The 15678-nt window shown below is 38.6% G+C and overlaps 1 protein-coding gene across 1 annotated transcript; it reads right to left on the bottom strand.

Moving 5' to 3' along the window:
* Positions 1-5177: 5177 nt before the first annotated feature.
* On the bottom strand, positions 5178-5723 carry LOC138879867 (uncharacterized). Its single transcript, XM_070159510.1, has one exon. The coding sequence runs from the start codon at positions 5721-5723 to the stop codon at positions 5178-5180; it is 546 nt and encodes a 181-aa protein (XP_070015611.1).
* Between the last annotated feature and the right edge of the window lie 9955 nt (positions 5724-15678).

The raw sequence follows: 15678 nt of genomic DNA, 5'->3' as shown, positions 1-15678 counted from the left end.
ATTTCCATTATATAGAGGTATAAAGTAGTAATGAGACTCTGAACCCACACTTGTTACTTGGAATATTCCTATTGGTACAATTAGCATATAAGTCGTGAAAATCTTTGCCCAGTCTTAAAATGGGATAAGATGGGGACTGAAAGGTTAAGAAGAACCTTTAGACTACTAGGAAGTCTCTTCACTTTTATTTTTCAAGTCAAGGAAATACTGCAAAGTAATCACTAAGGTAGAAATGATTTTCTTTTTCTTTAATGTAATGACATGATTAATGAAAGTAATATAAATTAAATTACACTTAGGAGAGTTGATCTAATTCGGTGAAACATTCTTTCTGTAATCATCATTTTCAAGATAGTGCTAAAGACTTAATTTGAGACTTAAAGTGTACCTTTGGTTCTTGTTGATGGGTGATTATGAGAGGGATAAAATAATGTTGATCAAACAGATTATTTAGGATTATGGTCCCTTCTTAATTGGACCCTGGGTGCCACAAATGGCAAATGCTCCTTTTAGGCTACTGTTTAAATTTTGTCCCTATGTTAAAAGTTGAAAAAAATTTCAAAAACCACTCTAGTTTAGAGGCAATTTACGCGATATAATTACTATTATATTTACTATTCGTAGCAAAACACGTGTTGCTAGTAGCTTGTATTTTCTATATTCGTGCGCGCACTTAAGGTTGATTCAATGTATTTGTTCGTGCAACGAATACAGCTTGCGCCAATTGTATTCATTTGCGCAACAAATACAACATGTATTACTATACTCGTTCGCGCAACGAATACAACCAAAGGCGAAATACAAAAATACAGTGGTGTATACACAAATACAAACAATGAAAAATACATTCCATATGTAAACCAGAATACATATATGATCCGTATGTTGAAGGATACATACAACCTATGAAAGGCTGGATAGAGTCAATACAGTCTATGAGAGACTGGATACATGTTAGAAAAATACATTCAATGTGTGAAAATCAGAATACGATTATCAAATAGCTCAATCATACACTGTATCAAAGAGCAACAACATTGATAAATAAAGTCAAATGTAGTCAAATACAACTATATTATTAAGCATACACCTGTTCGATTGTGAGAGAGAATTGAGAAGGAAGAAGAGAAATTGAAATTGTATTCTGAAATCTGAGTTTTCTCGTTACATACAAGGCTGTATATACAGCTTCTCCACTACTTAGATGACAGCATATGTACAGCTGTCAATTAACTACCTTTTTATTTTTGCTAGCTTGCACACTTCTAGTTGTATTTTGTGCACTTTAACCCCCATATGCTAAGACTCCCCCTCAAGCTGGAGGGTGGAAAACATCGAACACTCCAAGCTTGGAAAGAAGGAAGGAATGTTGAGCAACACCAAGTCCCTTTGTCAAGAGATCAGCCAACTGAAGTTTGGTCGAAATGTGATGAGGAGCAAGCAAGCCAGACTTGATTTTTTCTCGAACAAAGTGACAATCTATCTCAATGTGCTTTGTTCGTTCATGAAAAATGGGATTTGTTGCTATTTGAAGTGCAGCTTTACTATCACAATAGACATCAACAGGCTGATGTATTTCAATACTCAATTCTTGCAGCAATCCAACAAGCCAAGTAACTTCAGCTGTTACTGCAGCAAGGCTTCTATATTCAGCTTCAGCTGAGCTACGACTCATTGTCTGCTGCTTCTTTGACTTGCACGACAATAAGGAATCTCTAAGCTTGACAGCATATCCAGTGATCGATCTTCGGGTGTTTGGGCAAGCTGCCCTCTGAATCACAGAAGGCAGAAAGGTGGGTGATAGGACCTTTCTTGAGGAAAATCCCAAGTCCAGGTGACCCTTTAATGTACCTTACCACTCGAAGTGTTGTAGTTAAGTGTGATTGTTTGGGGTGCTGCATAAATTGGCTAAGAACTTGCACAACAAAACAAATATCAGGTCGTGTAATGGTTAAATAGAGTAACTGGCCTACTAGTCTTTGATAGCTCCCCACATCTTGCAACTCTTCATCACCATTGTGCCCAACATGCTTGTTATATTCTGTAGTGGTCAATTTCTGATTTAGCTTAATAGGGGTAGATGCAGGTTTAGCAGCAGCCAAGCCTGTGGAAGAGATTAATTCCAGTGGATATTTTCGTTGGTTCAACAATATCCCCTGGTCTGATCTCATCACCTCAATCCCCAAAAAATATCTGAGCTCACCCAAATCCTTGACCTTAAAGCTATTATGCAATGTGTGTTTGGCCTCTTCTACTAAGGAGATATTACTGCCTGTAATCAAGAGATCATCAACATACACCAATATAATCACAATGTCATGTGACGTTTGTTTGGTGAATAGAGAATCATCATATGCACTCTGTTGATACGCTGCTCACACTAAGGCATCTGTGAGTTTAATATTCCATTGTCTTGAAGCCTGTTTCAGCCCATAGAGTGACTTCAACAACCTGCAGACTTTGTTCTCCCCATGTCGTTTAAAACCCTGTGGCAAAACCATGTAGACTTCTTCATAAAGGTCCCCTCGGAGGAATGCATTATTGACATCCATTTGATAGAGGCTTCATCCCTTTGAGGCTGCTATACTTAAGACAGTTCTCACAGTTACCATTTTGGCAACTGGTGAAAAAGTCTCATGATAGTCTAGCCCTTCTTGTTGTGTGTATCCTTTAGCTACCAACCGTGCCTTAAACTTGTAAATATCACCAGATGACTTATACTTGATCTTAAACACCCATTTGGAACCAATAGGTTTCTTTCCTGTTGGTAAATCAACTACTTCCCAGGTATGGTTCTCTTCAAGTGCCCTGATTTCTTGATCCATGGCTTCTATCCACCTTGGATCATTTGCAGCTTCTTTGAAGGATTGTGGTTCAGTTAAAACTGAAAAAACATTGAGGAATGACTCGTAGGCAGGATATAGATGATCATATGAAAGGACATTAGAGATAGAGTACACATTATTTGTATGTGTCTTGGCCTCAGTGATGTAGTCCTTAAGCCATATAGGAGGTTTTCCCTTTCCTTGTCGATCAGATTTCCTAGGAGGTCCCACTATAGATGGTGGCTGTGAGTGAACAGCTTTTGACCCTGCTTCTTCTATGCTTATCTGGGCTTCTGGTTCCAAGATGATAGGAGAGGGGTTCTCGTTTGCTGAAGCATCTGCTGGGATCTCATGGTGTATATGGGACTCTGCATGAACTGTGGCTGAATCCAGATTATCTGAAGTTTCATAATTATCACTACATTCTGCATGGTCTGTGACCAACTCTATATCAGCAGTCTCCACCTCTGTGGTGCCATTTGCATTAACTGGCACTTGTATGTTCTAAGATGGAGTTGTAATTATAAGAGCTTGTGATTCCACAACTGGAGGTTGTGAAGCAAATAGATCCTCTGTACAGTCTGAATCAGCAATCCTTGCAAAAGGAAAACTCTGCTCCCTAAAGATCACATCTCTGCTAACAAAAATATTTCTATTCTCTAAATCATACAACCTATAACCCTTTTGTGTTTCTGAGTATCCAATGAGAACAACCTTATTAGCTCTAGCTGTAAACTTATCACCTTTAGGTAAGTTGCTTGCATAACATAAGCAACCAAACACCCTTAAGTGATCTATTCTAGCTGACTCTCCAAACAACATCTCATAAGGAGATTTTCCTTGCAAGATACTGGTAGGTAGCTTATTTATCAAATATACTACTATTCTTACACAGTCACCCTAAAATCTCTTAGGAATTGAGCTTTGAAATTTCAAGGCCCTTGCAACCTCCAGTATATGCCTATGCTTTCGTTCAACCACCCTATTTTGTTGTGGGGTGTATGGACAACTACTGTGGTGTATAATTCCCAGAGAAGCAAATAAAGTATTACATTGAGAGTTGAAAAACTCTATACCATTATCTGATCTAACAATCTTCACAGCAGCTTCAAATTGAGTCTTTATCATTGCAAGAAAGTTTTTAATCACAGTAACCACTTCACATTTAGACTGTATTAAGCACACCCAAGTAAACCTGCTGTAATCATCTACTATTGTGACAAAATAAAGTTTTCTATCATATGTAAGTACCTTATGAGGTCCCCAAACATCCATGTGTACGAGTTGAAAATAACTACTTGATCTAGTGCTACTAGTTGAAAATTGTAATCGACATTGTCTTGCTAAGGGACATACTTCACAGTTGTTTTCTCATCTTGTCTGTATTTTATTCTTTAGTTCTGAAATATGCCGCATTGCCTTGGTTGATGCATGACCAAGCCTCAGATGCCATAGTGTCGTTTCTCCATGTTCCTTCAAAAAACTAATTGCTGATGTTGGCAAATTTTCTCTTCTTAGGTACAACTCATTATTCTCTCTACCAATCCCCATCACCTTGCCATTGTAGAGATCCTGAAATATACAAAAATCAGGATAAAATCCAACTGAGCAACATAATTGCCTAGTGAACTTAGACACTGATAGTAGGTTGAATTTGAAGTCTAGCACATACAGTACTCCCTCAATAGTTTTATTCCCTAAAACTACTGCATTTCCTGTATGTGTAATTTCTGCTCTACTGCGTGTAGGCAACTGTACTCCATCTGTTTTATGATCTGCTTTTCTAAGGTTATTTAAAGCATCCTTACAATGTGTCACATGGTGAGTAACACCTGAATCCACTATCCAAACTTGATCACTAACACCTGCATTTGACATTAAAGTAAAGATACCTGCAGTATTAGTGGAACACTCATCTGTGGTAGTCTTCTGCAATAGATTTACCAGCTGTTTGTACTGCTCCTCAGTGAAGAAATTTCCTTGTGTGGGGAGCATTGGCACATGTTTCTCTTCACTAGTTGCACTGTTCACATAAGTTTTGCCTCCTGAGCTTTGCCTTTTCTTCTTGCTTTTGAAATCTGGTGGATATCCCACTATCTTGTAGCAGTTTTCCTTTAGATGGCCCTTGTAACCACAGTGATCACAGATTAATCCTGACCTTTTTGGTTTGAATTCATGACCTTTACCTGCCAACATTGTAAGAGGATCTTTCAATGTATCTGTGACTCCAAGAGTCCTTTGACTTTCTTCTTGTGTAACTATAGCATAGGCTTCATTCACTGTAATTACAGGCCTTTTTGCCAAGACATTACTTCGAATATTACCATAGCTCTTGTTCAATCCCATAAGAAACTATAATAAACGAATGTTTTTCAGAAGTTCCACTGAAGGCCTAGACTCCTCACAGTCACATGAAGCCAAAGGTGCTATGATGTCCAGTTCATCCCATAGATCCTTCATCTTCGAGTAATAGCTAGTGACCGAGTCTGTTCCTTGTCTCAAGGTCGCAATAGCAGTCCAAAGATGATATATCCTAGTTAAATTTGACCTATCAAACCTTTCCTGGAAGTCAACCCATACCTTCTTTGCATTCGATGCATAGACAATACTAGGCATCAACTCATTTGAAACAGTGCTACCAATCCACGATAGAACAATTGCATTACATTTTTCCCATTGCTCTGCTAACGCACCTTTATACATACTTTTTACACACGATCCATCCACAAATCTAAGCTTGCCCTTTCCTCGGAGTGCCAATTTCATCGCCCTGCTCCACAGTGCGTAATTTTCTGGGCCTGTGAGCTTGAGCGGAATTAAGACTAATCCAGGAGCATCTGAAGCTTGCAAAAACAATGGATGATTATGATCGAGTGAGCTGATTTCATTTTCTGCCATGGCTGCCCTGAAAATTGAGCTCAGAATTTCAGTATTTCTTTGCTCTGTATTTTGCCTCTATGTTCCTGGCGTAAAGTTGAATCTCGTCGGAGCTAGAGCAGAGTTAAAGCCCGCTCTGATACCATGTTCGATTGTGAGAGAGAATTGAGAAGGAAGAAGAGAAATTGAAATTGTATTCTGAAATCTGAGTTTTCTCGTTACATACAAGGCTGTATATACAGCTTCTCCACTACTTAGATGACAGCATATGTACAGCTGTCAATTAACTACCTTTTTATTTTTGCTAGCTTGCACACTCCTAGTTGTATTTTGTGCACTTTAACTCCCATATGCTAAGAACGCCATATGAAAAAAATATCAAAAACATAATTGTGAAGTCATCACTACCGCAAAGTCTACTACCGCAAAGTCATCAGAAAATACATTATATCAAAATGTATCCAAAATAGAATTTTGCATGTTCGAAGTCAACGAGTCATGAAGAGAACCCACAGACACCGGAATCCATAATTACAAACAATGAAAAATACATTGTATACAAGATGTATTCACTTGTATAATAGCATTTAAGCTGTATCCAAAATGGAAAGTTTTCATGTCCGAAGATGACTCACATCTATGAAAAGAAGTGAATCTCAAATGGAGAAGATGACTCAGATCACTACGAGGAATTCCAAAGCAATATATGGAATCTGCTCGAATATAAATTGATTTGCTATGCCGAAGCATTTGGCAGCGCTTTGTGAGAGTAATTGCTGAAGAATAACTGAAACATTTAGCCGGGTAGTTCAAAGGTGATTTTATCGCCGCACGTTTCATTTTCGATTGCATCTTCATCGGGGGAAACAAAATTGGTCCATCTGAAGTTCCATTAACTTTAGAAGAGAAACTTGAGAATTTATATGGATCAGAGACATGTATCGGTTATTTAAAGGAAGTAAAAATAGGGGAATCGCCATTGGCGGCAGTAGTGGCATTATTGACGGACTCAGAAGTTGGAGAAGGAGTAAAATATCTGGGAAGAGAGATGAGGGCCGTATCCAAGATAGGGTTAACATTTTCCTTAGAGAGCGTATTTGCTATAAAGTGTAGCTAGAAATTATAATTATTTTAAATTATATTTATTTATGATAAATATAGTGTATACATTAGTTATGGGGTATAAATATTTCTTACAAGTTTATGTAAATATAGCCCTCAAAAATTTATCTCTTCCGGATAAAGTTAGACTCGAATTTAATATTTACTCATATAAGTTTTAGTTTGCTCAAAAAATATTAAACTGTGATTCAAGTTTTCAATAATTTATTAAATTTTAGATAGTGGTCTAACGTTTTCTTGTAAGATTTTTAATTTGCTAAAAATGAGCTTTAAATCGCGGTTTAAAGGTCCATCAATTGCAAGAGAAAATAAATAATATATTTATATCTATTTATGCCACATATCTTATGTGTCCAATCTTTTTTTATTTTCTCTTCCTCTCCCAGCCCCCAGCCCATTCCACCTACGTCCAACATTAGTTTATCACCAACAATAGTAAAGCCCCATATATTTATTAAAATTTATTGTTTTAGCCCGTATTATTATTTGCCAGAGAAAGCTTGAAACTCAAAAGTTGGAGGGAGACATGAAAGAATCTGATGGATGAATCAATAGAAGAAGTATGAGAGAAAATAAAGATTGTATAATTGAAACTAAGTGAAATTTAAAACTAAAAACTAAATTATACCTTGTTTGAGTGCGAACATGAAGACATAAGCTTAAACTCCATTGATATCCATTAAATCTTCGAAGCTTTAAAATCGAATATTGGGTTTTGTAAAATTATTATTTGTTTGAATTGGATTTATTGCAAATGATTGAGAATATCCTTTGAAGTTTATATATCAATTTCAAAGGATTTATGTTGAATATACGAGTCGGTTTCGGTTGGAATTTTAGATTGAAAGTCGAAGAGGAAAACATAGATAAATTATATATATTTTTTTTGTCGGGTGTACAAACTATATACAAAAGACATGTAACTAACATAATTGTATACAATATTTATGTAAGTTTTATGTGTTTGAATCGAGTTTGTACAACAAAAGGTACAAATAAAAGGTTATATATAAGTTGTATATAAATTGTATGATTTTGACCGGATTCTGTACAACAAAAACAATTGTATATATGTAACGACCCGTCCAGTTATTTTAGGATTTACCACGTTGTTCGGAGGTTAGAGGACTTTAGTAGCTTCATTTTATGTATTATGACTTGCACGTGTGGTAGGTTTCGATTTTTGATAAGTTCGGAGTTGATTTTAAAGAATAATTCTCAATTCGGAAGCTTAAAGTTGGAAGAGTTGATCAAGGTTTGAATTTGAGTAAATGACCTCGAAATCGGGATTTGAAGGTTCTTATACGTTCGTAAGGTGATTTCGGACTTGGGCGTATGTTTGGATCGAGTATTGGATAGGCTGGGAGCATTTCGACGCTTAATATAGGAAATTTGTTTTTTGAATGTTTTGAAATTTGATAAGTTTGACTAAGAATTGACTTTGGTGTTATCTAATTCCGGACGGTGTTCCAAGACCTTGGATAGGTTCATTTAGTTGATTGAAACTTGTGCGTGAAGTTTGGTCGTGATCCAAAATATCTAAGCGTGATTCAGATGCGTTCATAGATGTTTGAAGGTTTGGAAGTTAAAACAATGATTGTGATCGTCGATCCGTGGTTTTGATGTCATTCGTGGCTTTTCGAGCCTTTGGATGAGTTATTGGAACTTGTTAGTATGATTGAACGGGGTCTCAGGGGCCTTTGGTGCGTTTCGGGATGGTTTAAGATCATTTCTCTATGTTTTGCAGCTACTGGTTTCTGATGTGTTTGGTGTGCATCGCGATCACTGAAGCAGGGTCGCAATTGCGAACGGTTAACTAGACTGGTGGAGATTTTGTTCTTTGCGATCGCGAAAGAGGTGTCGCGATCATGGAGCTTGATCAGGTTGGTCTTCGCGTTCGCATGGTGATGGTCGCGCACTCGTTGAGTTAATGGGGGTGTCCTAGGTTTGGAAGGTTTTTCATCGCGATTGCGTAGCTTGGTCGCGATCGCGAAAGGGATTTTCTGAGGCTGAAGGTTTTGACCTTCGCATTCGCAAAGGCTTGGGCAGGCTAAACTTCGCGATCGTGATAGTGCCCTCGCGTTCGTGTAGTATGATTTCATGGGCGAAGTTGGTTGGCCTTCTTGATCGCAAGGATGTTTCCACGATCTCAAAGATGGATCGTATGGGCGGAATATAAGGTTGGAAACGTAACTTGGATTATTTTCATCTCTTTTCTCTCATTGGAGCCGATTTTGGGGCGATTTTGAAGTGTCATTTTCATCATTTATCAAAAGGTAAGTGATTCCTACTCATTATGAGTTAAATACATGGATTATATATGGGTTTAAACATGAAAATATGTAGAAATTGTGAGATTTTGGAAGAAAACCTAGAAATAATATTTTTGAATTTTAACCATGAAATTGGACATGGAATTGGGAATAAATTATGTAGTAGAGTTCGTGGTACTATGGGTAATGTATATCTTCAAAAAATTTCTGAATCCGGACACATGGGTTGAGTTTGTTGACTTCTTGTGAAGAGTTGGGAATTGTTTCTAATTTTTGAATTATAAATCTTGGAGTATATTTTGATTGGTTTACTCGTTGTTTGACTAGCTTCGGGTCGTTTGGCATTGGTTTGAGGAGTTAAAGAAGCATTGAAGCCGATTATCGGATTTTGGAGCGAGGTAAGTCTGATGTCTAACTTTGTGAGGGGGAATTTGCCTCATAGGTGTAATAATTGTTATGTGCTACGTGTTTTGGGAGCTATGCACGTATGAGGTGACGAGTGTTTGTGCGTATGCTAGAATTCATGATTAGGTCCGGGTAGAGTTAGAATCACTCCATGAATTAATTATATTATTTGAGTTATGCTTGCCTGTTTAAATATTTTAAATTACCTTTTTGCTTGAGGCTAGACTTGCGTAAGTATCGAACTTTCTATTTTAGATATTTGGCGAGCCATTGATTAGCAGTAGAGATTATACTTCCTTCTACGGATTTCTCCCGCATTGTATGAATTTGTCCGGAAATTTCTTGAAATTTCATAACTCACACATATATTCATGAGTGGATCCGGTGACCAGTCAAGTTTCACTATTCCCATGGGATTAGGTTGTTCGCCTCGCCAGTATTATGAGATGCATCTATGGTTCGTGTTGGTCGACCCTCCGCAACATACACGATTGGGATCGAGCCGAACGACCTTAGCAGTATTATTATGGGATCGGATCGCACGTCATGACAGAAAATCGTGTTATTACCCTTATGTGATTAGGCCACTCGCCTCGAAAGAATCGTACGTAATATTTGATAAGTACCTATGAGTTTTCCTGAATTGAAATGTGACATTCTATCTGATGTTGACTATTATGTATCCTATCCGAAGTTGTATTCGGTAATTGAGGACTTCATATTTATTCTTTTGTTGAGGATCGTGCTATGCGCATGTATCTGTTTTGTTGCTTTTACATGTTATGCCTCAAACCTGTTTATTTCTATTACACTTGATTTATTAGACCACTAGTAAGTGTCGATGTCGATCTCTCGTTACTACTTCTTCAAGGTTAGGCTAGATACTTACTCGGTACATGTTGTTTACGTACTCATGTTATACTTCTATACTGATTGTGCAGATACCGAGACAAGTACATTTGGTGGTAATCTTGGCGCATAGACATAGCTGATGAGGAGACTTTGTGGTGAGGTATATTCCATATTACGATCCACAATACACGGAGTCCCTATCTTATTTATTTATTACATCTTGTCTATTTTATATTCCAGACATATGTTGTATTAGTATTTTACTTCCTAGCAGATGCTCATGCACTTGTGATATCGGGTTTTGAAAATTTAGATTTTTTTCTTGATTTATATTTTGTACACGTTCGAATAGTTAAATTACTAACACCAGCACTTTCTTATGAAAATGAACTATTTCAGTTATTTATTTCATTATTTATTTTGAGATGCATGTGGATTATCTTTTAGCGTGTTGATTTCATGGTTGGCTTGCCTAACAATGGCGTTGGGCGTCATCACAGCCTATAGTGGGATTTGGGTCGTGACAATACAAGTTGTATATAAATTATAATTTTATATATATTTTATAAAAAAAACTACAACAACAATAACAACAACGACCCAGTGAAATCCCACTAGTGGGTTCTGGAGAGGGCAGTGTATACGTAGACCTTACTCCTACCTCGAGGGGTAGAGAGATTGTTTCTGAAAGGCCCTCGGCTCAAGAAGACAAAAAGAAGACGAAAAGAGGCAATATATCAATACCATCAATAAAAACCATAGAAAAAATAACAGCATCACAAGAACCAAGAAATAGATAAAAAGTAAAACAATCACTAACAGATAAAGCCTGGCACTAAGAGGAACGAAAGAGTAGTGAGAACTCAACACTAACCACTAGCAGTCTAAGACTAAATCCTAACAGACTAGCCTTACTCTGGTGCGCCGTAAAAATAAGCACAACTACCTCCTAACCTACAACCTTAATGCTCTACCACCATAACTTCCTGTCTAGGGCCATATTCTCGGTAATCTGAAGTCACGCCATGTCCTGCCTGATCACCTCTCCCCAATACTTATTAGGCCACCCTTTACCTCTCCTCTTGCCCACCAAATCTAGTCGCTCACATCTCCTCACCGGGGCATTTGGGCTTCTCCTCTGAACGTGCCCGAACCATCTGAGCCTTGCTTCCCTCAGCTTGTAATCCATGGGGGACACGCCCACCTTCTCCCGAATATCTTCATTCCTAATCTTATCCATCTTAGTGTTCCCGCACATCCACCTCAACATACTCATCTCTGCTACTTTTATCTTCTGAATATGTGAGTTTTTAGCTAGCCAATACTCAGCCCCATACAACATGGCCGGTCTAACTACTGCTCTATAAAAGTTACCTTTAAGTAATGGTGGCATTTTCTTGTCACACAGGACTCCAGAAGCTAACCTCCACTTTATCCACCCCACCCTTATATGGTGTGTGACATCCTCGTCGATCTCCCCATTTCACTGTATAATTGACCCAAGGTACATGAAATTGCCCCTCTTTGGTATGACCTGAGAGTCAATCCTCATGTCCAATCCCGCGCCCGTCGGCTCGACACTGAACTTGCACTCTAGGTATTCTGTCTTAGTCCTACTCAACTTGAAACTCTTAGACTCAAGGTCCTATCTCCAAACCTTTAGCTTCTCCTTGACGTCACCTCGCATCTCATCAATCAGAACTATGTCGTCAGCAAATAACATACACCATGGCACCTACCCTTGAATATGGTGTGTTAGTTCATCCATCATGTTAATTTGTTATGAGTCCACCAAATAGTAGCGTACCTGGTCCTCTATGAGGTTATGCTGAGAATGCTAGTAAAACTGTAAGTAAATGAGACACAGGATTTTTACGTGGAAAAATCCCAACTCAAGGGGACAAAAATCACGACCTACACCTGTAGGCTTTCAACTTCACTAACTTGTACACACCTATTATAAGCCACTTTGTAATAACTCTATTACAAAGAATTCAACTCAACCAACTTGTGGTACTCTCACTACAAGCCACTTTGCCACTCTCTAATTACAAAGACTTTAACTAACTTGTGATACTCTCACCACAAGTCACTTTGTCACTCTCTAGTTATAAAGACTTTAACTTATGACTAAACCTAGTCACAACATAAACTCAGAGAGTTTACGGATTTTACAAGAGGATTCCTAATCAACGCTTCTGGCTAAGCAATTTAGGAGATACAATAAGAACAATCACAAAGTTACAATTCAACTAAGGACAATAAAATACTAACTTTATAAACTGGTCCGTAGTAGTGTTTAACTTTGTTCTTCAAGCTCGTGAGAATTGATTTCTCTGTTTTGCAAAAGGCTTGAATGAGGAACCGAAATGTTCAAGTGATGTTTTGATATAAACTCATTGTTTCTACACCTTGATGGCATCATTTGAAATGATGTAAGCACTTCAGTTGGTCAAGGAATAAGTGGGTACTGGAAACACTGCAGTGCAGGCAGAAACATTGTAGGCAGTCACGTCGCTTCCAGTTGTGTCCCATTGACTTCGTACTTCTATGAGGGAACAACAAGGGTATCAGGTCCTTATTTGGTTCTCTATCCCCTGAAGCTATAGCAGTTCACATTGAGCTGGAATCCATTAGCTTGTAGTGTAGCCCAAGTTTGCTAGGTTCCCTATCCGATTCTTGAAAAAGTTGTTAGATCATCAAAATATAAATCAAAGGAATTGAAAACCTATCAATTCCCCCTTTGTGATGATTACAAACTTAAACAGATAACGTGTATTTAGAGAAAGAAGAACCAGATAAAGTAACAGGAACTCATAAGTGTTCCCCCTAACTTTATGACTTCCTTTTTGAAACATTTGAAAAATGTTTCCCCTATTTGATCATATACCCTGTTTGATCATATATTCCCCCTTTTTTCATCATTAAAAAGACACAACAAAATAAACAACATAAAGAAGTCTAGCCGAGCTAATTCATGCCACATATGTGCACACAACATGATAGAGAAGAGAAATAAAGAATTTAAGCATTGAGATAATAAAAGAGGATAGATTTGATATAGATAGAAAATTTTATATGCATTTGCTTAAAAAGCAAAGGCAACATTGGACTGTTAAGACGGGAGCAGTACTGTTTCATCCCAACCACATCAAAAAAAGAAAAAGAAAACATCTGCCAATCACAACAAAAAAAAACTTAAAAGAACATTTCCAGAAACTGGTCATTGAAAGGGTACTTAGGGGACACTAGGAGTAGAGGGCTTCGAAGCTGCAGCAAGTGTTTGGAGAACAAGGTCTTTTCGGGCATTGGCCGACTTTTGCTCATTGAGCAGTTCTGCTTTTAGGTTCTCTACTTGCGCCCTGAGATCAACATTCTCTTTTGTCAAACAAGCTACTTCATTATTTGACGCGGGAACCCCTTGGGCTTGCTGACCTTCCAGGATAGCATTCCTAGCCTTCAACCGACGAATCTCCTCAGTTGCACTATTCTGAGCATTAATGAGCAGTGAGACGGTTGATGTACTTCCTGCCCCTTATTCTTTTCTATGCACTTGCATTCTTCCAATGTTGTCTGTGAGAAAGTCTACTTCTTAGTCCCCACCTTGCCTTGCCCCATTGGCACCTCAAAGAACTTAAATACTCGCGTAAGCAAAAACCCGTAGGGAAGGCCATGATTACCATCTTTGAAAGTGGCTACCTTTTGCATGTGTTCAATCATAATAGCAGGCAGGCTCACAGGAGTAAAGCTATCCAGTTGCTCCATCAAGAACAGGTTAGACTTAGAAGTCACTGACCTTCTCTTAGCTTGAGGCAATAGAACTTTGTTTACCAATTCGAAAAGCACCTGATAGACAGAGAGTAACGCCTTCTTATGGATCTGGTCCCCCTTTTGGTTTGCATTGTCTTTTACCACGACATTTCTGAAGTTAAACTAACACACATCATTTACACTGGACACACCCACTGTAGGAACTTTAAGAATTTCTCCAAGCAACTTTACATCAAACATTATATCTACTCCATTCACCAAGGCACAGATGTGGTTGGTCTCAACGAGAAAGAGGCTAGCAAAGAAGCTTTGTACCTCATCCTTATATGCCTTAGGTGCATCTATTTGGCATAGATTCCCTCATCGTTAAAACTCAACCATTTCAAGAATTTGTCGCATACCAGCCATCTCAGAGATTGTTGGGTCAAATGTACGACCCAGCAGAACCTTTTGGTGCCTCAGACATTCTGAACCAAGGCTAACTTCACCTCTCATCCTCTTTACAAAGCCAGGTTCCTGAACAATTTCAGACTTTCATTTGCCGAACTTCCCACCATTTGATTTCTCTTTTCCCTTGGATTTTACTAACACATCCTCATCAGACATCGAGAACTCACTCACAACATCCTTCAACTTGGAACTAGGGGTTGAAACTCTTTCTACTGAAGCAGGCTTCTTCTTCTTCTAGGACCGTCTCACCAATAAACCAGGTTCATCTGGTGTTTCCTCTTCCACCTCTACCATATAGATCGCCTTATCACTTACGGGCACACCATCTTTCACCAGCTTCCTCCTTTACTTCTTACTACTTTTTATGCTCTTTTGAAAGGCAGAGTAGTAGGCCACCTTAGCTTGTAACCTAGTAGTAGGTCATTTGGTGGAAGACTCAGGAGTGGACATACCCCTATGCTTAACTATGAATGCATCGAGAGCCAGGTTATCTAGGTCCTCCATATCACTGGACCTCATCTCAGGTGCCTGTATGTCCAAAGGCACAACAGCGAATGCAGGAGCAGAACTGTCCTGCGAATGAGAACCCTGACCTTGGTCCTCTGGAGAGGGGCCAGATTCCTCATATGAGGGCCCAGTAGTTTCTGCTAGTGTAGCGCCTTCAATAGTTACAATGGCCCATTCATCCCCCATACCCTGTACCTCATTTTTCTAAGAGATGATCTCATGCAGTACACCATCAGCAGACACCTCAAAGACGATTACAACATTTTCTTTCTCAATCGGCACTACTGCCACCACAGAATTTGTAGCAATAATGGAGGAACCCTCTGTGGCCTCAGGGTTTTGAACTTGTTCATTAATTAGTGGGAACCTCAGAAGATAGAGAGGATGGATCAACAATTTTAAGGGTTTCTGAAATGGAGAGAGACAGGGAATCTGGGTGACGTGTGATTTTAGCGGGAAGGGTAAGAGTGGTTAAAGAAGGCTCAGTAGGGGTAGAGGACTCCATAGGTTTTTTAGTAATAGGTATAACTGAGGCAAGGAGGTCGGAGTTTGTATCAGCCATTGGAAAGATGGAGTGAAGGTGCTTTGGGAAGTTC

This window comes from Nicotiana sylvestris, chromosome 10 (genome assembly GCF_000393655.2).
Source record: "Nicotiana sylvestris chromosome 10, ASM39365v2, whole genome shotgun sequence".
NCBI lineage: Eukaryota > Viridiplantae > Streptophyta > Magnoliopsida > Solanales > Solanaceae > Nicotiana > Nicotiana sylvestris.
This window is presented reverse-complemented; position numbering and strand designations above follow the sequence as displayed.

Excerpts from the sequence above, each read along its gene's own strand:
- LOC138879867 (XM_070159510.1), bottom strand. The coding sequence starts at position 5,723 with ATGGCAGAAAATGAAATCAGCTCACTCGATCATAATCATCCATTGTTT.